General features: G+C 49.1%; 1 protein-coding gene across 1 annotated transcript in view; it reads right to left on the bottom strand.

Annotated features, from left to right (window-relative positions):
• LOC138570303 (zinc finger protein 354C-like) overlaps window positions 1–22,570 on the bottom strand; it is a 471,916-nt gene that overhangs the window by 417,354 nt on the left and 31,992 nt on the right. Inside the window, exon 2 of the mRNA XM_069649079.1 lies at window positions 14,965–15,095. Coding sequence (XP_069505180.1) covers window positions 14,965–15,066 — 102 coding nt within the window. The 5' untranslated portion in view covers window positions 15,067–15,095. The remainder of the gene's footprint in view (window positions 1–14,964; window positions 15,096–22,570) is intronic.

The following is a 22,570-nucleotide window of genomic DNA, read 5'->3' as shown; positions in this document are numbered from 1 at the left end:
TACTTGGTAGGGGCCTCGCCACCTGGGGGCTAATGCTGTCTTCCGCTCAAAGTTCTTTATTAAGACCCAACTTCCAGGCTCCAGCGAGTGCCCCGGTCCGGTATATCACACTGGTAACGCCTCCTGCACCTGTTGATGAATCAAACGCAACTTCTGCATTAAAAGGCCACAGTACTTGCTTAACATAGGATGCTAGACCTCCATAATCTTTTGGGCTGCGGTGCGCACCACACATTTGCCGGTCTCCCCATTATAATTTCATAGGGGGAGAGCCCAGTTCTAGCCTGCACAGACGAGCGCATGCACAATCGCGCTAGGGGTAATGCATCCACCCAACTGAACTTGCTCCCAGCGCAGATTTTAGCTATCTTTGACTTTAAGATTCCGTTATGTCTCTCCACAAGCCCGGCAGAACTGGGATGCCTGGAACTGTGGAATCTCTTCTCTATCTGCAGACCTGCACAGATCTGTAGTACTGCTGCGCCCACAAAGTGTGGGCCGTTGTCTGGCCACAGGACACGGGGCAACCCAAACCGGGAGAAATACTCCTTTAACATTACTTTTGCCGTTGACATGGCAGTACAGTCTTTTAAAGGATATGCCTCCACCCACTTGCTAAATGCACAAATCACCACTAACACATATTTGTAGTTCTGGCACCTTTCCATTTCTATGAAATCAAAATGGACCACCTCAAATTGCATAGAGGGTGGGCCTAAACTACCTGCTGGAGTCACGGTTCCCTTCCCTACATTGTGTTGCAGGCACGTAATACATTCTGCACTAGCCTTTCTGCATTCTTTTTTATGTGCTCATTTTTTCATACTGTGGATAAATGCTGTACCATCTTCTTCACGCAAATGTGGATAGGGCTATGCGCCATTGTAACCATTGCGGTCACGTAACAATTTGGCAACATCCAGTCCTTGGTCTCTTTGTCCACCCAACATCCCTCCAAATCTCACTCAGCAGAGCCCTCAGCCCACCCCTGAATCTCTTCGGTCGTGGCCTCAGCCTGCATTTCTTTGACTGTGGCAACTCCATTCTCTATCATACAAGGTACTTCCTCAGTCTGTACTGTCATCATTTTATTTCCCAAATCTGTGGCTGTTTGCTTCGCAATCCTGTCTGCAAATGCGTTTCCCTCTCCCACTTTACATGTTACCTTTTTATGCGCCTCGCACTTCACTATAGCTAGGCGCTTTGGAAACGTGAGTGCAGACAACAATCGCACAATCAAAGGCCCATGCTGAATCCTGGCCCCATGTGATGTCAAGAAACCCCTCTCAGCCCAAAGTCGGCCAAAGTTATGAACCACGCCAAAGGCGTACTGGCTGTCAGTATAAATATTTACGTTCAGATTCTCAGAGAGTTCACAGGCTCGGGTCAGTGCTATTATTTCTGCGGCTTGTGCCGAATTGTAGGGGATCCTTCTGCTCTCTACAACTCTCTTTAGGGTAGTAATTGCATATGCAGCCTTTGATGTGCCATCAGGTAATTTAAAACAAGAGCCATCACAAAATAACTCCCCATCTGGATCTTTCTGTGGGATGTCGCTCAAATCAATCCTTCCCTTTTTTTCTTCTTCAGTGACCATTAAACAATCATGGGGTGGTGATTCGTTGTCACCAATTTCTGCTATGGGCAGTGGCATTCATTCTGCAGGATTCAATGCGCTACACCTCATAATTTGGATGTGGAGTGCAAACAAGATGAGCTCATATCTTGTCAGTCTAGCTGAGGTGAGGAGTTGCGTCTGTGTCCTATTTAATAGAACGTCTATAGCATGTGGCACCATCAGAATTAAAGTGTGCCCCAATACCATTCCTTCCGTTTGTTTCACTGACACAGCAGCCGCTGCGACGGATCGCAAACATCGTGGTAGTGCACGCGCTACAGGTTCCAGCGCGGAAGAATAATAGCCGCACGGCCTATTTCTTCCACCTTGTTCCTGTGTCAAAACCGCCAATGCACATCCTTCACTCTCACTCACAAATAGTCTGAAGATCTTTTTATAGTTAGGAGTGCCTAAAACTGGCGCAGCACACAATGCAGCTTTCAATTGCTCAAACGCTTTCTGACATTCCTCATCCCACTGTAAAGGCATCACTGCATCCTTTTTAGTCAACTTTATCATCGGCTTCACAATCAACGCAAAATTACTGATCCACTGCCGACAATAAGAGGCCATGCCTATTTCAGCTCTTACTATTTTTTGAGTTTTTGGAATAGGCATACTAGAAATGCTTTCTATGCGTTCTGGTGTTAATCTTCTCCCTTCTTTCGAAAGCAGGTAACCCAAATAAGACACCTCCTTTTGATTATACTGGAATTTCTTCAAACTTGCCTTGTGACCATGGGTCGCTAGGTGTATCAATAGTAATATAGTACTTTCTTTGCAGATCTCTTTTGTGTCAGCAGCTAGTAACAAGTCATCTATGTACTGCAAGAGTACACAACCTTCGGGTAATTCTAGCATGTCTAGCTGCTCTTTTAGTGCCCTGCTGTAAATGCTCGGGCTTTCTGTGTATCCTTGTGGAATGCGTGTGAATGTGAATGATCGACCTCCTAGAGTGAACGCGAACAGATATCTACTGCTTTTATCCACTGGAATGCTAAAGAACGCGTTCTTCAGATCAACTACACTAAAGTATTCTGCAGTGGCCGGTATCATTGTCAGTATCGTTGTGACATCTGGGACCAAAGGGAATTGTGGGTCTAACTCTTTGTTTAATGCGCGCAGATCAATTATGAAACGATAGGGTACCTCATTGCCTCCTTTCTTGTAAACTGGAAGAATCGGGCTGTTACACGTGCTACCTGCAATTTCTTCAACCACCCCCAATCTCACCAGGTCAGTAACAATACTCTTTAATCCCTTCTCACCTTCAACAGAAATTTTATACTGGGGAATTCGTGGTAGCGTGACACCTTCTTTCAAAGTTATTTTTGCTGGCTCTATTTTCAAGCATCCTACATCGTTATCATGCATTCCCCAAAAACAGTTTGGTACTCTACTTAGCTCTTCTGGTAACGCTTTTGACATAAATTCCGTCACCGGTGCATCGTGAGGCCACATCGTGAGGAACACCCCATTTGCTGTACAATGTATGACTGCCCCCAATTTTCTCAACAAATTTAATCCTAGCAAGTTCTCTCCACAATTTTCTGTCAGAAGAAATGGACACTGTTCCGTAAATGGTCCTATTGTAATTGGGACAGCTTCGGACATGGGGTTAATTACTGGTGTACCTGCGAACCCTACAGAAACATTCTTTTGCCCCGACAGTGGGATCTCCGGAACCAAGTGGTGGTCTATCGAGCACTTCTGTGCCCCTGTATCTACAAGGAAACGGTGCTCCTTATTCCTGACTCTCATTTCTACGTAGGGTCCTCTCTGATTCACGGGAATAGACACTGGTTCCGACCCCTGCCGTGGGCTGTCCTATCGCGAAAATAAATAACACATCATCCGATGTGTAGTCACCGCTGCTGCTATAATACGTGTTTGGCTGTGTATCAAAAATATTCCCATTTCCCCCTCGATGTCCTCCACTCTGATCATTTCTCTGTTGGCCCTGCCCGCCCTGATTTTGGTTCGGAACACTTTGGTTCAATGCCTGGTTCTGTTGAGCTTGGTTTTGACCATAGGATTGGTTTTGATTACCTCCATTGGTATATCCCTGCTGCTGCTGCATGCTATTTCTGCTTGGGCCATTTGACCCCTGATGTCCTCTATGAGGCCTTCTCTGGCCAAACCCACCTATATTCTGTAGGTGCGGGCATTGCGCTCGCCAGTGTCCTTCCTCCTTACAGTACGCACATTGATTTAATCCCAATGACACCCCGTGCATATTATTCAAATTTCCTCTGCATTGTGCATTTCCTCTACCTCTATTGTATCCAATTACCTGCTGCTGTAACACCCCCACTATCGTTCGCATCGCTTCTTTTCTCATCTCCAATGGGTACCCATTACATATCTCACTTACTTCCTTCACTGACGTTCTTTTGTTCGACATCCATCGCATTGTTTCCCCCACCCATACCTGCAGTCTTTGTTTGTCACCTATTTGTCTCGGTACCGGCAATTGCTTTGTACCACCTGAAAAAACTCTCGGCCATGATTTTTGCATATACAACCTCAACGCCTCCTTCCTACCTGTCTTAATACACTCACTACTATATTCAGGTGTAGCAAACATCTCAGCATATCTGTCTTCCATTTCATTTTTCACTTCAATGAGTTTGTGCACATGTTTTCTTACATCCTCATCTTTTTGCTCACTACGTGCTAACTTATTCAAATCTATCAATCGCTGTGGCGGTAAATTCCCAAGTATCTTTTTCCATTCTCCCACCAAAATTTCCCCCATGCATTCCAACACTACCTGTCTCTCGTCGCTTCTTCGGTACCCATACAATGAGGCCAATGCTGCCGTCCCGTCGTTTCCTTCTATGTACATTTCTGCCTCTTGCCGTAATTCAATCTTTCTTTCTTTGCTGATCGCGCTTTGAGTTACCCGTCCAAATCCTGTTCCTTCAGCCCCGCCTCTCGCCTCCCCGGTCTCAATTTCGACTTCGGGAGGGGCGGATGGTGCTGAATCTGTCTCTGGAGCGGGAGGTGCGGATGGGACAAATGACACAGGTGGCATCTGTGAAGGGCCTTCCTGGGTGCTGGGAAATTGTGTGTCCGCATTCTGCGCTTGTGGGAGGGCTCGAGATGTGGGTGGGGCTTGGGTTAATGCTTGTGTGAGGGGAAGTGCTTGGGCTATGGGAGGGGGTATGAGAGCTACTGGTTGGGCCTGCGCAGTCACTACTGGCGTGTTTGGTTTCGATTCTGGTTTTGGGCCTCAACCCATGTTAGTTAGCAAATGTTCCATTAATTTGTCTGCTATGTGTAGTTCCCGCTGCGGGTATATTCCTTCTATGTTCATTTGGTCACGTCTCCCTTCCCGTCTTAGACTTGCCGTCCACTCCTCCTCCTCCTTTTCCTCTGCTACCTCAAGCTTCGTTTTGTGCCTACGCGCATGCTTCTCTCTACTCCTAAATCGGAGCATTGCTTCCTTCCTCCAATCTTTGACAGTCTCAAAAGCTGCGGTCGCGCTTTTTTCCTAATCAGCACCCTTTCTAGGTTATCTATCCTCGCAATCTCAAAGCTACCATTAATCGGCCACTGATGGTCGGGTTGCTTTCTAGTTTGCCTATGCCAAATTTCACAAAATATTATCGCACCCACACCATATTTTGCATACATGTCATAAGCCGGCGTCACCCCAGGCGGTGCACTTTGGCCATATTCCAAGGATGTCTACCGCAGCTGAAAAGCCCCGCTAAAGTGGACAGTACTCCAGGCATGTTTCTTTAACCTTCCCCTTTGGTTAGCTAACCTTTACCTGGACGTTTGAATTTGCAAAATCAACACTCTACCAAAAATCAGGTTTTTATTTGAATCGGGGAATGACTCACCTGATAAAACAAGTCGCCTGTCCTAACGCCACCTCTCCCAACGTCGTGTCTGCGCTCCTCAGGCTTCTGCCTCGTCTCGGGACCCTCGCCTCCTTTGCCCTCTGGCCCGGTACGTCGATCAGGGATCAGATGTGTGCATATCTGCGGAAGGAATCTCTCCTCACTTCTACAGGGCGCCCCGTACACCGCTTGATCCCCGCTCGATCGTCCCGTCCTCGCCGTTCTTCCGCCTTTACTCCGTTACAACGTATACGATGGGGCAAGTGGGGGAGGGTCCCGATTCGGGCGCCAGCTTGAAAGGGGCCCCTAGGGGTCCCTCGTGCTATGGAAACAAGGCAATAACCATACACGAAAAGATGCGCCAGACACGAGGTTCAAATTCCCCATGCTAGGGTTTATTGCAAGCAAAAGATAGTATCAATTGGCCAATTCTGGTCTCACGTCCCGCGACGTGAGTTTCCTAGACCTCGAGGGACGCAAGAGAGCGAATTACGTACATCAGTTACATATATACAAAATGCATATCATCCAATCAGCTATGTCATGTTTAAAACCCCCCTTTGGTTAGCTTCTTTGAACTCGGGATGACGATGGACATTTCCGACGGGTATGACAATTATGACACTTTTGATGTCTATTCTAGTAACAATGTGCAATTTAGAAAGTGCGGAGGCATCTTTTAGTTGTTGAACAGAACACGGTAGTTCTGTTCTTGGAAGCAAGCTGCACACGGGGGAAGAGCCACATTCCATGCTCTGCTATCTATGAGGTACTATTCGTGTCCTGGGAGCCGACATGCTCTAAAGGGTTTTGCGAAGGGGGGCCATAGGAAGAGCATAATTCAAGCCTTTAGCTGTTTTATTCTAACATATTCTACCATCGTACGAGACTGGCTGGCAGCTGTGAAGTGATTAAATGCCCTGCAGCTCTCTCCCAAGGCTACAGAGAGGGAGCGTGGGCATTCCTTTCTGGGCTACTCATGAGGGGTTTCAACAAACTCCTCAGTCCCACGACCTTGTCCTTTCATATTAAGACAACAATGTTAACAGTTGAGCAGAGTAAGCAGAATTCGCAAGAATTGCAAGCTGCAAAGCAGTTTTAGACAGAAAGCAATGAGCAATGGTTAACAAGCAAATTGGCGATTCTTGCTACGTTTAAAATGGCCGCTTGTTGGTCAAGCATAGCAGTCTATATTTCTATAATTCGGTGCATAAGACGGTTGGCCTACGGCCATCAAGTTACACCTGTCATTCAAATGAAGGGTATTCACTTTTCCAGATTGACAGGGTGGGCTGAGGGGTTTGCTGAATTCGATTTGGAGGGTTGTTGGGTGGACAAGAGAACTAAAAACTGGATGTTGCCGAATTCCTATGTAAATGCAATGGTCACAATGGCCCACAGCCCTACCAACATATGTGCCAAGAAAATAATCCAGCATCTAGCTACGGTATGGGAGAATGTAAACATAAAAAATAATGCAGAGAGGTTGGTCCAGAACTGCATCACATGCTTACAGCACAATGTAGGAAAGGGAACGGTGACTCTGACAGGACGTTTTGGCCCTCCCTCTATGCCTTTTGAGGTAATCCATTTTGATTTCATAGAAATGGAGCAATGCCAAAACTTGAAATATGTTCTAGTGGTAATATGTGCATTCAGCAAATGGGTGGAAGCATATCCTTTAAAGGACTGCACGGCAATGAGCACGGCAAAAGTAATGCTAAAGGAATATTTTTCCCGGTTCGGCCTGCCCCGTGTCATATGGTCAGATAACGGTCCACACTTTGTGGGCGCAGTAATATTACAGATTTGCGCAGGTCTCCAGATCAATACGCGATTCCATTGTTCCAGACATTCGATGTCAGACGGTCTTATTGAACGCCATAATGGAATCTTAAAATCTAAGATCAGTAAGATATTTGCAGGAAGCAAGTTGAGTTGGGTGGACGCATTACCATTAGCGCTATTGTGCATGCGCACGTCAGTACAGGCAAGAACTGAGCTCTCCCCGTACGAAATTGTCATGGGGAGGCCGGCAAATGTTTGGTGCGCACCTCAGCCTAAGCGGCTTTGCGAAGTTGAGCATCCTGTGCTTAGTACTTATTGTGGACTTTTAATACAGAAACTGCGTTTGATTCATCAGCAGGTGCAGGAGGCTTTACCCGTGAGGTATACTGGTCCGGGGCACGCACTGGAGCCAGGAGACTCTGTGCTACTTAAAAACTTTGAACGAAAATCATTGTTAGCACCCAGATGGCGTGGCCCCTATCAAGTACTTCTGGCAACGCAAATGGCGATTCGAGTGGATGGGAGGAAGGCTAGGATCCAGGCCACGCATGCTAAAAAGATCCCACCGCCGCTGAAAGACTTGCCTGACCGAGATGACCAGAAAGAAACAGCAGCTCCAGAATCGAAAGAAACTGTTGCCAGTCCCTTACTACGGAATCTGCCTAAACCTGAAGTGAAGCTTGAAGCGAAGCCTGGAAGGATTGCTATAAAGGAGAAAGGGCAAAGAGTGCACCAACGTTGGCCAGCTGAATCTGCATCACTGCAGGCCGACACAAAGCGTGTACCACTTTGGCGCCCACAAGCATCTGCCATTGTGCCACTGCCTGAAACGAAATCTGCATCACCGCTGCAGCGCCCACAGCCACTTGTTATTGCGCCACAAGACTCTGAGTTTGAGTCTGGGAGTGCACCGGCACTATTCATTGACCACACTGTACCAGGAGCTAAACGGTACAATCTGCGGCTTCGAAAGAAGGAGTGATCGAATCTGCATTTCATTGATCTTTCATCATTGCCTCTGGTTCCCATCACGGATGGAGAGGGAACTGGAGGTCTAGAGGAGAGAAGCGTGAGAGTTGTGCAAATCGGGCAACTCAAGACTCGCGGCTCCTTGGTGCAATCATAAAAATCCATGTGTCCGGAACCCGAGTGAACAAGCGGGGCACACATGGTACAAAGGCAATTGATAAACTGCTCTGGTGTTCTTTTGAGCAACATGCGAATGCATAATGATCTTGCCTAAACGACTAAGCAATCCAGGCTGCTAAGAACTGGCAGAATTAACTGTTGACATTTAGCGAACTTATTGACATTCGGACGAGCGCCACAAGGAGAGATATTCACGACGACCACTGCGGAAGAAGGACTGTGAGAGAGAGAATGCCAGAACCAGCTTCAGCCTCCTCCTGCACCGCTGCTGATAACAAATTAGGTATAAAGACTGAAAAGTTAGAAAAAACACATTGTCGAAAAAACTGTATGCTAATCTTAACGATAGTTATGTGTGTTATGAGTATGTTAGCACCAATAATGACAGCGTTGATACTATGGTACGTGGAAGCAACGCACCCATTGAATATGCTCTTGCCGGTAATTAATATCTCCACCACTGAAAGCCCGGTTCATGTAATTACTTATACCTTGTCCCCAATGGAAGAGAGGCACAGCGAAGGATATGGGAATAATACCCCATTGCTCATAATGAACATGACACATGCAATTTTAAAGAAAAATAATTGCTGGGTATGCGCCCATTTACCGCAGCATGCTGGGAAGTGAATAGGTTGGTATGTGCAGCCATTACCATTAAGTTCTGCATGCAGTGCATCACTGAGTGCATTATTTTATGGGAAATGGAATAAGAGTGATACGGGTCAATTAGATAAAACAAACATGAATGAATTTGAGGAAATAATTATGAGACCCGTAGGCTGTTCTATATTTCATAAAGCACGAATGATAATCCAAAAACCTACGCCTAAACCTGTACGACGAGATAGATTGTCTCCACCATCCAAAACATCAGTAATCACGTTTCGTGTTAGAGCAGAAGAAAATAAAGATGCAATGCCCCCTTCCTATACAGTGAATTATAGCCCACGAACTGTCCCTTTTTGCCTAAAGAAGAAAGGCTCCTATTCAGTAGGAACGTTTACTGGTTGCATGAACACAGCGGTTCTCAAAAGAGAAATAGAACCAGTGTATGTAGGTGATCCCGTTTATTTTATATGCGGAGAAAAAGCTTATCTCTGGTTACCCAGAAACTAGGGAGGCATATGTTATTTGGGTCTACTGTTCCCAGGAGTGTTCCTCATGGAGACAGCAGATGTAGCTAGGCTATCCAGATCTAGGCCGCAAAGAAGTACAGAAGGCGCTTTGATTACAGAAGACTTAGCAAAATCATTCGTACCATTTCTGGCCCAAGCAATACATTCCTATAACATAAGGCAACTGTCAAGAATATTAGAGAATACAATAAACATAACAACAGATATACTATACAACATGACGCTAGAAGAAAAGGGGATTAGATTAATGACGTTGCAAAATAGAATGGCTCTTGATGTAATCCTGATTGATCGTGCGGGGTTTGCAAAATCGTGGGATCAGCGTGCTGTGTATTCGTAAATGACTCCTCTCCTACGATTTTTGAAGCGATAAGAAAGTTACACGTCCTGAGTTCTGAACTCCATACCATGAATGGGAACTGGGAGGCAGGGTCCTGGTTCTGGGAGATATTACGTGCGTGGGGATGGAAGTTATATGCAATACTAGTAGTATTTGTTCGGAATATTTGTGACTTGCTGTTGTTGCATACACTGTCTGCCCCTAGTTTGCACTGAGATAAGTGAAGAGTGTATGCATATGGTACCCCAAAAACAAACATATGGCCAAGATCATAAAGATACTCATGAAATGAAAACAATAGAAGAATTCATGGCCATAAATATTGGTGAGAATGAAGACGCATATAGTGGCATGCACGATTCAGGTTCAAATTCAAATTCAGATAATTCAGACACATCATCAGAGGAGGATGCAATGATTGGATAAGGCGTTTGGCAATCGGCCAAAAGGAGGGGTTTGTCAGTCTACAAAAATAGATACCTCTCACGACCAATGGCAATGTATCATATTGGCCGACGACCAACCGAAATACAGACTGATAAGTACAGAAATACAGACTCATAAGTACAGAAATACAGACTCGTAAGTACAGAAATACAGACTAATAAATTTGACCAATGTGTGGCCATTTTGAAGTAGCTAGAATCACCATTTTGTTCACTAACGTTTGCTCATTGCTTTTTGTTCAAAACTGCTTAGCCGAAAGCTTATTCTGCTTATTCTGCTTCACTGATTACTTTGTTGTTCAAAGCGAAAGAGCAAGGCCGCGAGGCCGGGAGTTAATCGTTGAAACATAACGTAGGCAGCCCCAGAGAGGAATGCCCAATCCCCTCCCGCATATAGCCTTGGAGGAGAGCAACACGGCATTTAATCAACTCACTGATGCCAGCCAGTCTCGTTAATATGGTAGAAATGCTAGAAAGAAACTGCTAAAGGCTTGAATTATGCTTTACTTACGGCCCCCCTTTCCTAAACCCAGCAGAAGTGTGCTGACTTCCAGGACACGAATAGCAAGTAGGAGATAGCAAGGCCTGGAATGCGACTCTTCCCCCGTATGCAGCTTGCCTGCAAGAACAGAAGCACCATGTTCTGTTCAACAAAGAAATATGTCTCTAGACTCGCAATGTTGCATATTGTTGCTAAAATAGATGTTTGAAGGTGTTATATTCGTCTAAATGGTCAATCATCAGACCCATTTCAAAGAAACTGTACAATGGGCGTAATGAACATGTCATGACTGATTGCAGGTTGTCCATTTTGTATATATGTAACTGATGTACGTTATTTGCTCTCTTGCGTCCCTCGAGGTCTGGAGACACACGTCGCGGGGCGTGAGACCGAGTTGGCCAACTGAGACTATTTGCTTTGCAATAAACCCTAGCTTTTGGAATACAACCTTGTGTCTGGCGTGTCAGTTTGTGTGTGGTGATTTGCCTTGTTTCCACTACGCGAGGGTCCCCTAGGGGCCCCTTCAAGATCTCCCCATGGTATCACGTGAGGGGGGCAAGGCCGGTGGGAGCAGTGGAATCCTGCAGGCTCATCACACCCACCAAGCTGTGCTATTACACCATCAAAGGTGCTCAAGAAACCTACTGGCAGTGCTCTACCACCTCTCCAAAGTTCCATTATCTGGGGCTGCTTGAACAGCATTCTCATAAGTGTCTAAACAGTATGCATCAGAGGTTTCTAACTCAGTACCATCACGATTATGTAAAACAGAACCTTCAAAACAAGTCATTCCGAGGAAGCCTCTGCCATACTTTCAACCCATGATCATTGATCCCAAAAGCACAGTATTTAAAAATACAGTCACAACCGAGACAGCATTCTACTTAGCTTAGAAACACACCATCTACAGAGAACAGCGCAGCACTATAAGCCACAACATCGCTAGCATGGAAACAAAGACCTGCAAGAGGGGAAACATGGTAAACCAGCCTTTTCTGCTATGCACCCTGCCTCTGGAAGACATTACCAATACAGGTAAGACATTCCTGCTCCAACCTACACTTCAGGAAGGACCTGGAGACCCTACTCTTCCAAGAACATCTCGCCAATCACTGACCGCTCCACTCAACCCTACTTCTCGCTCTCTAAATATCATACCCTCCTTGCTCCCCATACCCATAGCAGCTCCTCTACTTCTCCTGCACCCTACCTGCTCCCCATACACATAGCAGCTCCTCTGCTTCCCCTGCACCCTACCTGCGCCCCATACCCACAGCAGCTCCTCTGCTTCCCCTGCACCCTACCTGCGCCCCATACCCATAGCAGCTCCTCTGCTTCCCCTGCACCCTACCTGCTCCCCATACCCGTAGCAGCTCCTCTGCTTCCCCTGCACCCTACCTGCTCCCCATACCCATAGCAGCTCCTCTGCTTCCCCTACACCCTACCTGCGCCCCATACCCACAGCAGCTCCTCTGCTTCCCCTGCACCCTTCCTGCACCCCACACCCACAGCAGCTCCTCTGCTTCCCCTGCACCCTACCTGTGCCCCATACCCACAGCAGCTCCTCTGCTTCCCCTGCACCCTCCCTGCACCTCATACCCACAGCAGCTCCTCTGCTTCCCCTGCACCCTACCTGCGCCCCATACCCACAGCAGCTCCGCTGCTTCCCCTGAACCCTACCTGCGCCCTATACCCTTAGCAGCTCCTCTGCTTCCCCTGCACCCTCCCTGCACCTCATACCCACAGCAACTCCTCTGCTTCCCCTGCACCCTACCTGTGCCCTATACCCACAGCAGCTCCTCTGCTTCCCCTGCACCTTACCTGTGCCCCATACCCACAGCAGCTCCTCTGCTTCCCCTGCACCCTCCCTGCACCTCATACCCACAGCAGCTCCTCTGCTTCCCCTGCACCCTACCTGTGCCCTATACCCACAGCAGCTCCTCTGCTTCCTCTGCACCCTACCTGCGCCCCATACCCACAGCAGCTCCGCTGCTTCCCCTGAACCCTACCTGCGCCCTATACCCTTAGCAGCTCCTCTGCTTCCCCTGCACCCTACCTGTCACCCCCTGGGTGTGTTCCTTTTGTGCAGCACTCTGTTGCTTCCCAGCTAGTTGTCTGCTTTATAAAACCCAAACATACATACAATACTACCACAGGGTTTGCTTAAGCTAGAGACAGAAATTTCCGAACTCACCTGATGTTCAGAGCCAGAGAGAGGAGGAGCTGGGGCCCAACAGTCAGAAGGAGAAACCACAGAGAGCGGCACAGAGATGGTGGCAACATCGCGTTTTGATTATGAAGCCGCGGAACAAGTAGATCCCCATGTGCTAATAAATTCTCTTTGCTTCAACCTGTCGAGTCAATCTGCTGCCTATGGTATCCGGGGGATGCTTGTGGCCTCGTGCAGAAGGGATGTGACCATGCAGTTTGGGCTGGCGTGTTTGCGTTTGGTCACCTCGAGTGGGGCGCGTATGCCCAGACGTGGGTCCAGTGCCTGCTGGGCCTAGAGACCCAGCTACGCCTCACTGATGAGAGCAATGAGGCCGAAACATGTCTGGGGATGCTTGTGGTCTCGTGCAGAAGGGATGTGACCAATCAGTTCAGGCTGGACTGCCCCTTTTGGGGTGGGACCAAGCCTGATTTGCATATGGTCTTTCCCCTTTTGCAATAGCTTGGCAGGTGAAGAAAGAGGGTCTGAAGGGTTGCCTATTGATATTGATATTGATATTTTATTTCTATCGCACTCATACTCAAATGTTTCAGGGCAAGACAAGGCAAGGGAAGGGGAAGAGGGGAGAACAAAAACAATGGTCTTACTAGGCCCAGTGACATGGAGAACGTGCAAGTGCAGGGTAGAAGGGTGAGGGGGAGAAGTGCATGGAAGGAGGAAACAAAGGAGAGTGCTGAGCGAGGGGGAAAAAACAAAAACAAAATAATAAATGAATAAATAAAAAGGCAACAAACAATGGCAGTGCAGCCAGCAAGTGGCAAGTGCTAGGGTTTATGGCAGCAGGCCATGTAGGTCTGAAAGTGCAGGAAGAAAAAGGGAGGGCTGTATGGGTACAGATACAGACCCCAGTGCAAGGGGTGGCCTGGAGGCAGTGCGTGAGGGTGGTAAGATGAGCAAGTACCTGGGCCCGGAGGACAGAGGGTGGCCAGGAGCATGGTGCCGAGGGAGAGTAGAATCAGCAGGGGAGAGGGGGGGCGAAGGCAGAAGCAAAGAGGAAGGACTTGAGGTGCTTCCGTAACCAGAGATGGTTCTCCTCAAGTTTTAGAGTGGCAGGAAGGCTGTTCCAGAGGGAGCGCCCAGCCGAAGACAGAGATCTAACCCCAGCTTGTTTCTTTAAGAAACGACTGACCCTGAGGGAGTTAGAGGTAGAGGAGCGGAGTGCTCGAGATGGGGGGTATTTGCAGAGGGATAGCTGAAGGTATATTGGACCCAGGCCCCAGAAAGCCTTGTGGACAATGCAGAGGGTTTTGAATTTAATTCTTGCATCCACTGGGAGCCAATGGAGAGATTTCAGAGCTGGAGAGATACGATCCCAGGGCTTCAGGCCAAGGACAAGTCTCGCAGTCCTGTTCTGAATAAGTTGCAAAGGGCAGAGAGTAGAGGCAGGTAGATTAAGAAAGAGGCTGTTGCAATAGTCCAACCTAGAGAGAACCATAGCTTTGCCTAGAGCAATGCCAGTGGTTAAGATTAGTTCTAAACCTTCCAGCCATCACCTCTTTTGTTTTGTGAAAAATGGGCTAGGCAGCTTCTTTTACGTGCAATATGGGGTGATATACAAAGCAGTACAAGAACCCAAAGTTCTGCCGAAGGGTAGAAAAGATGGGCTCCTGCCAGCTTGGGGACAGGGACATGTTGGGTGCATTGGGTCCCAGATCGACCATCTGGGTGGTGACTTGGTCACTGGGTGCCCCAAAGTCGCACTTGAATTTCAGAATCACATTTGTATTACCTCTAATGTGAAAACAACTTGGAAATAGTACATATGTTTGTAATTCAACCAATCAATTGCTATGCCCAGATTTATATGGTCAAATATCTAAAATGAAATATGAATTTGTCATCAAGATGCCCCAATGCATGCTCCCATTGCTTTCATCCAACCCTCCCAGTAGACACCTCACCTGTCTAAAGACCCATTCAGGAACTTTACATGCTGCATTCTCCATGTGGAAGATCCGGTCTCTGCTGAGAGGGAACAGATGAGGATCAGATGGCCCGAGCATCCATGAGGCTGCTTTGCTTTCTCGACAGCCTGTGAAAAATAAAAGCAGCTCATTCACCTTTGGGAAATTGTAGCAAGAACCAGGGACAGCGCTGAAATCAATCTGGCTGTTGAATGGAAGCAAAGATGCCCAAACACAAAAGAGTATATGGTTTGGGGAAGGAAAGAATATAGCGTTTTATATAGGATAACAACCTTAAATCAGTGATTACAATTTCCAGTTGCAAACTGCTACCTAGCAACACAAATACACTCTCCATCACCGCAATGACTGGCTGCCTGGTTCCCTCTGAGTTCTACTGGGCACCAGGCCCCCCATCCGCCCAGTCCACCCACCTCCTTGCACTTAGCATGTGTATCCTCACCCCTTGCAACCCATGCAATCCCTGACCCTTTCCCTCCTGGCCTCCCCTTAGCACTTGCCTAGTCCCTGTGCTCCTCTTCCCCCCTCCTGCACTCCCACTTTCACTTGCATTCTTTCCTCCTTACCCTGCACTTCTCTTACCACCCTTGCACTTAGCATGTGGATCCTCACCCCTTGCACCCCATGCAATCCCTGACCCTTTCCCTCCTGGCCTCCCCTTAGAACTTGCCTAGTCCCTGTGCTCTTCTTCCCCCCCTCCTGCACTCCCACTTTCACTTGCATCCTCTCCTCCTTAACCTGCACTTCCTTTACTACCCTTGCACTTAGCATGTGGATCCTCTCCCCTTGCACCCCATGCAATCCCTGACCCTTTCCCTCCTGGCCTCCCCTTAGCACTTGCATAGTCCCTGTGATCCTCTTCCCCCTCCTGCACTCCCACTTTCACTTGCATTCTCTCCTCCTTACCCTGCACTTCTCTTACCACCCTTGCACTTAGCATGTGGATCCCCACCCCTTGCACCCCATTCAATCCCTGACCCTTTCCCTCCTGGCCTCCCCTTAGCACTTGCCTAGTCCCTGTGCTCCTCTTCCCCCCTCCTGCACTCCCACTTTCACTTGCATCCTCTCCTCCTTAACCTGCACTTCCTTTACTACCCTTGCACTTAGCATGTGGATCCTCTCCCCTTGCACCCCATGCAATCCCTGACCCTTTCCCTCCTGGCCTCCCCTTAGCACTTGCATAGTCCCTGTGCTCCTCTTCCCCCCTCCTGCACTCCCACTTTCACTTGCATTCTCTCCTCCTTACCCTGCACTTCTCTTACCACCCTTGCACTTAGCATGTGGATCCCCACCCCTTGCACCCCATGCAATCCCTGACACTTTCCCTCCTGTCCTCCCCTTAGCACTTGCCTAGTCCCTGTGCTCCTCTTCCCCCCTCCTGCACTCCCATTTTCACTTGCATCCTCTCCTCCTTAACCGGCACTTCCTTTACTACCCTTGCAATTAGCATGTGGATCCTCTCCCCTTGCACCCCATGCAATCCCTGACCCTTTCCCTCCTGGCCTCCCCTTAGCACTTGCCTAGTCCCTGTGCTCCTCTTCCCCCCTCCTGCACTTCCACTTTCACTTGCATTCTTTCCTCCTTACCCTGCACTTCTCTTACCACCCTTGCACTTAGCATGTGGATCCCCACCCCTTGCACCCCATGCAATCCCTGACCCTTTCCCTCCTGGCCTCCCTTTAGCACTTGCCTAGTCCCTGTGATACTCTTCCCCCTCCTGCACTCCCACTTTCACTTGCATCCTCTCCTCCTTACCCTGCACTTCTCTTACCACCCTTGCACTTAGCATGTGGATCACCACCCCTTGCACCCCATGCAATCCCTGACCCTTTCCCTCCTGGCCTCCCCTTAGCACTTGCCTAGTCCCTGTGCTCCTCTTCCCCCCTCCTGCACTCCCACTTTCACTTGCATTCTCTCCTCCTTACCCTGCACTTCTCTTACCACCCTTGCACTTAGCATGTGGATCCTCTCCCCTTGCACCCCATGCAATCCCTGAATCTTTCCCTCCTGGCCTCGCCTTAGCACTTGCCTAGTCCCTTTGATACTCTTCCCCCTCCTGCGCTCCCACTTTCACTTGCATTCTCTCCTCCTTACCCTGCACGTCTCTTACCACCCTTGCACTTAGCATGTGGATCCTCACCCCTTGCACCCCATGCAATCCCTGACCCTTTCCCTCCTGGCCTCCCCTTAACACTTGCCTAGTCCCTGTGCTCCTCTTCCCCCCTCCTGCACTCCCACTTTCACTTGCATTCTCTCCTCCTTACCCTGCACTTCTCTTACCACCCTTGCACTTAGCATGTGGATCCTCTCCCCTTGCACCCCATGCAATCCCTGACCCTTTCCCTCCTGGCCTCCCCTTAGCACTTGCCTAGTCCCTGTGCTCCTCTTCCCCCCTCCTGCACTCCCACTTTCACTTGCATTCTCTCCTCCTTACCCTGCACTTCTCTTACCACCCTTGCACTTAGCATGTGGATCCTCTCCCCTTGCACCCCATGCAATCCCTGAATCTTTCCCTCCTGGCCTCGCCTTAGCACTTGCCTAGTCCCTTTGATACTCTTCCCCCTCCTGCGCTCCCACTTTCACTTGCATTCTCTCCTCCTTACCCTGCACGTCTCTTACCACCCTTGCACTTAGCATGTGGATCCTCACCCCTTGCACCCCATGCAATCCCTGACCCTTTCCCTCCTGGCCTCCCCTTAACACTTGCCTAGTCCCTGTGCTCCTCTTCCCCCCTCCTGCACTCCCACTTTCACTTGCATTCTCTCCTCCTTACCCTGCACTTCTCTTACCACCCTTGCACTTAGCATGTGGATCCTCTCCCCTTGCACCCCATGCAATCCCTGAATCTTTCCCTCCTGGCCTCGCCTTAGCACTTGCCTAGTCCCTTTGATACTCTTCCCCCTCCTGCGCTCCCACTTTCACTTGCATTCTCTCCTCCTTACCCTGCACTTCTCTTACCACCCTTGCACTTAGCATGTGGATCCTCACCCCTTGCACCCAATGCAATCCCTGACCCTTTCCCTCCTGGCCTCCCCTTAGCACTTGCCTAGTGCCTGTGCTCCTCTTCCCCCCTCCTGCACTCCCACTTTCATTTGCATCCTCTCCTCCTTAACCTGCACTTCCTTTACTACCCTTGCACTTAGCATGTGGATCCTCTCCCCTTGCATCCCATGCAATCCCTGACCCTTTCCCTCCTGGCCTCCCCTTAGCACTTGCCTAGTCCCTGTGATCCTCTTCCCCCTCCTGCACTCCCACTTTCACTTGCATTCTCTCCTCCTTACCCTGCACTTCTCTTACCACCCTTGCACTTCGCATGTGGATCCCCACCCCTTGCACCCCATGCAATCCCTGACCCTTTCTCTCCTGGCCTCCCCTTAGCACTTGCCTAGCCCCTGCGATCCTCATCCCACCTCCTGCACTCCCACTTTCACTTGCATTCTCTCCTCCTTACCCTGCAATTCTCTTACCACCCTTGCACTTAGCATGTGGATCCTCACCCCTTGCACCCCATGCAATCCCTGACCCTTTCCCTCCTGGCCTCCCCTTAGAACCTGCCTAGTCCCTGTGCTCTTCTTCCCCCCTCCTGCACTCCCACTTTCACTTGCATTCTCTCCTCCTTACCCTGCACTTCTCTTACCACCCTTGCACTTAGCATGTGGATCCCCACCCCATGCACCCCATGCAATCCCTGACCCTTTCCCTCCTGGCCTCCCCTTAGCACTTGCCTAGTCCCTGTGCTCCTCTTCCCCCCTCCTGCACTCCCACTTTCACTTGCATTCTTTCCTCCTTACCCTGCACTTCTCTTACCACCCTTGCACTTAGCATGTGGATCCCCACCCCTTGCACCCCATGCAATTCCTGACCCTTTCCCTCCTGGCCTCCCTTTAGCGCTTGCCTAGTCCCTGTGCTCCTCTTCCCCCCTCCTGCACTCCCACTTTCACTTGCATTCTCTCCTCCTTACCCTGCACGTCTCTTACCACCCTTGCACTTAGCATGTGGATCCTCACCCCTTGCACCCCATGCAATCCCTGACCCTTTCCCTCCTGGCCTCCCCTTAGCACTTGCCTAGTCCCTGTGCTCCTCTTCCCCCCTCCTGCACTCCCACTTTCACTTGCATTCTCTCCTCCTTACCCTGCAATTCTCTTACCACCCTTGCACTTAGCATGTGGATCCTCACCCCTTGCACCCCATGCAATCCCTGACCCTTTCCCTCCTGGCCTCCCCTTAGAACCTGCCTAGTCCCTGTGCTCTTCTTCCCCCCTCCTGCACTCCCACTTTCACTTGCATTCTCTCCTCCTTACCCTGCACTTCTCTTACCACCCTTGCACTTAGCATGTGGATCCCCACCCCATGCACCCCATGCAATCCCTGACCCTTTCCCTCCTGGCCTCCCCTTAGCACTTGCCTAGTCCCTGTGCTCCTCTTCCCCCGTCCTGCACTCCCACTTTCACTTGCATTCTTTCCTCCTTACCCTGCACTTCTCTTACCACCCTTGCACTTAGCATGTGGATCCCCACCCCTTGCACCCCATGCAATCCCTGACCCTTTCCCTCCTGGCCTCCTCTTAGCACTTGCCTAGTCCCTGTGCTCCTCTTCCCCCCTCCTGCACTCCCACTTTCACTTGCATTCTCTCCTCCTTACCTTGCACTTCTCTTACCACCCTTGCACTTAGCATGTGGATCCCCACCCCATGCACCCCATGCAAACCCTGACCCTTTCCCTCCTGGCCTCCGCTTAGCACTTGCCTAGTCCCTGTGCTCCTCTTCCCCCCTCCTGCACTCCCACTTTCACTTGCATTCTTTCCTCCTTACCCTGCACTTCTCTTACCACCCTTGCACTTAGCATGTGGATCCCCACCCCATGCACCCCATGCAAACCCTGACCCTTTCCCTCCTGGCCTCCCCTTAGCACTTGCCTAGTCCCTGTGCTCCTCTTCCCCCCTCCTGCACTCCCACTTTCACTTGCATTCTCTCCTCCTTACCTTGCACTTCTCTTACCACCCTTGCACTTAGCATGTGGATCCCCACCCCATGCACCCCATGCAAACCCTGACCCTTTCCCTCCTGGCCTCCCCTTAGCACTTGCCTAGTCCCTGTGCTCCTCTTCCCCCCTCCTGCACTCCCACTTTCACTTGCATTCTTTCCTCCTTACCCTGCACTTCTCTTACCACCCGTGCACTTAGCATGTGGATCCCCACCCCTTGCAGCCCATGCAATCCCTGACCCTTTCCCTCCTGGCCTCCTCTTAGCACTTGCCTAGTCCCTGTGCTCCTCTTCACCCCTCCTGCACTCCCACTTTCACTTGCATCCTCTCCTCCTTAACCTGCACTTCCTTTACTACCCTTGCACTTAGCATGTGGATCCCCACCCCTTGCACCCCATGCAATCCCTGACCCTTTCCCTCCGGGCCTCCCCTTAGCACTTGCCTGGTCCCTGTGCTCCTCTTCCCCCCTCCTGCACTCCCACTTTCACTTGCATCCTCTCCTCCTTAACCTGCACTTCCTTTACTACCCTTGCACTTAGCATGTGGATCCCCACCCCTTGCACCCCATGCAATCCCTGACCCTTTCCCTCCGGGCCTCCCCTTAGCACTTGCCTGGTCCCTGTGCTCCTCTTCCCCCCCCTGCACTCCCACTTTCACTTGCATTCTCTCCTCCTTACCCTGCACTTCTCTTACCACCCTTGCACTTAGCATGTGGATCCCCACCCCTTGCACCCCATGCAATCCCTGACCCTTTCCCTCCTGGCCTCCCCTTAGCACTTGCCTAGTCCCAGTGCTCCTCTTCCCCCCTCCTGCACTCCCACTTTCACTTGCATCCTCTCCTCCTTACCCTGCACTTCCTTTACTACCCCCCCTCTCTCTCACACTTCTTGTTAATGCACTTGCAAGACCCCAATGTCACAAGGCCTAGTAGGACCGTTACTGTTATCTTCTCCGTTGATCCCCTTCCTTTTTCGTCTTGTGGTGCCTTCAAATATCCAATAAATAAATAAAACAAATAAATCCATCTATCAGAACCCCATTTCTTACTTGCCAAGCGTCACTTATTACTAGTCAATGGGTAGTTGCAAGTGCACATTTTGCACCCTGCCTAAATGGTAGTCAAACATAGTGTGGGGAAACTGTACACACATTTTCAGTCACAGTGACAAGCTTTGCTGTGATATATTCAAGATGCTAACTCATGCTTACCATGTTACAACAGAAACAAGCCATTGTAGGTGGATGTCTGACTCCCTTCTTTTAGACAATCTTTGTTTCCGGGTGGAAACAAATAGAATTCCACCGCTCTTTCAAACAGGGCCCAGGAAAGGTGTTGCAGTGGCACATACGATCTTACTGCTAAGCATGCAGAGTGCCAGAGCCCTTGTTAATGGCAAACCCCATTGCATGTAATTGTTTTGGATTGCACTGCGGCTTTTGACTGCGTGGAAAGCAATTTATGGTGATGTAAAATGTCCAACTGGGGGATTATTCCAAGCTGGAAATGGAATGTTTGTGTAAAAGTATCAGAGAGCAAAGACAAAAAACTATAACACACCCAACACAGATCATGCTGAGAAGAAAATCACATCATTTCAGTGATCTAATTGAGAGTAATCTGATGAACTGATTAGCAATATGATCACATGTGAGGAAAATTATGTTTCATAAAAGCATAACTGTTTAATGTAGCATTATAGCATTATCCAGGATGACATGAAATCAAATGGGAGGGAAACTAGATGTAGAGGTCACTCCCATTAGGCTGCTCTCTTCATTAATATGCCCAATGGTAACGAGGGTTCAGTTTAGTGTGATGTCACTTTTAGAACACGGTCCAGTCACATACATCAACCAATTAGATCAGGGAAATTATTCACACCTCTAAAGGGAGTGCTTTCCGCCCTATAAAAGTCCAAACCCATAGGAGAATTTTATTTATTTTTACATTTATATTGTGCACTAAACGCAAAGGTGTCAAGGCGCTTGTTACATTTGGGCTGCATGACAATACAGTTAAACATAAGTGAGTTCAGCAAGATATGTGTGTGGGAGGACTTCATCAAGCTACTTAAAAGGCCAGGTTTTCAGCTGTTTACGGAATGTCCAAAATGTTTGTTCCTCTCTCAGCGCAGGGGGCAGAGTGTTCCAGAGCTTACTGCAGTGACTGGGAAGCTGGATCCACCCGCCCTGGTGAGTCTGAATTTTCGATGGAAGCGACGGTTGATGTAGGTGGATCTGGCTGGTCTTTACGATTGTAGTCTTTTAAATATATGAGCGAGGTACGGGGGCCATGTTGGATAGGCATTTGTGAATTATTGAAATTGCCTTGAAGGTAATCTGTTCTTGTATCGGGAGCCAGTGTGCCTTTCTTCTAGCCAAGGTGATGTGATCACGCTTGAGAATGTTCAGTGCCAAGCGGATGGCATTGTTCTGGGTTACATTTGATAAAAAACAGAAATGAAAAGGGAACACATTGCTTTCTATTGGACCAATTTTTGGATTACTAGCAGCACACTGTAAGCAAGGCCTAACAGAAATTAATGATCCAGACCTTATTCAGTGAAAGAGGCAACAGACATGCCCAAATCAGAAAGAA

The sequence above is a fragment of the Ambystoma mexicanum genome, chromosome 2q (genome assembly GCF_040938575.1).
Source record: "Ambystoma mexicanum isolate Mex_15411 chromosome 2q, UKY_AmexF1_1, whole genome shotgun sequence".
Lineage (NCBI taxonomy): Eukaryota > Metazoa > Chordata > Amphibia > Caudata > Ambystomatidae > Ambystoma > Ambystoma mexicanum.
This window is presented reverse-complemented; position numbering and strand designations above follow the sequence as displayed.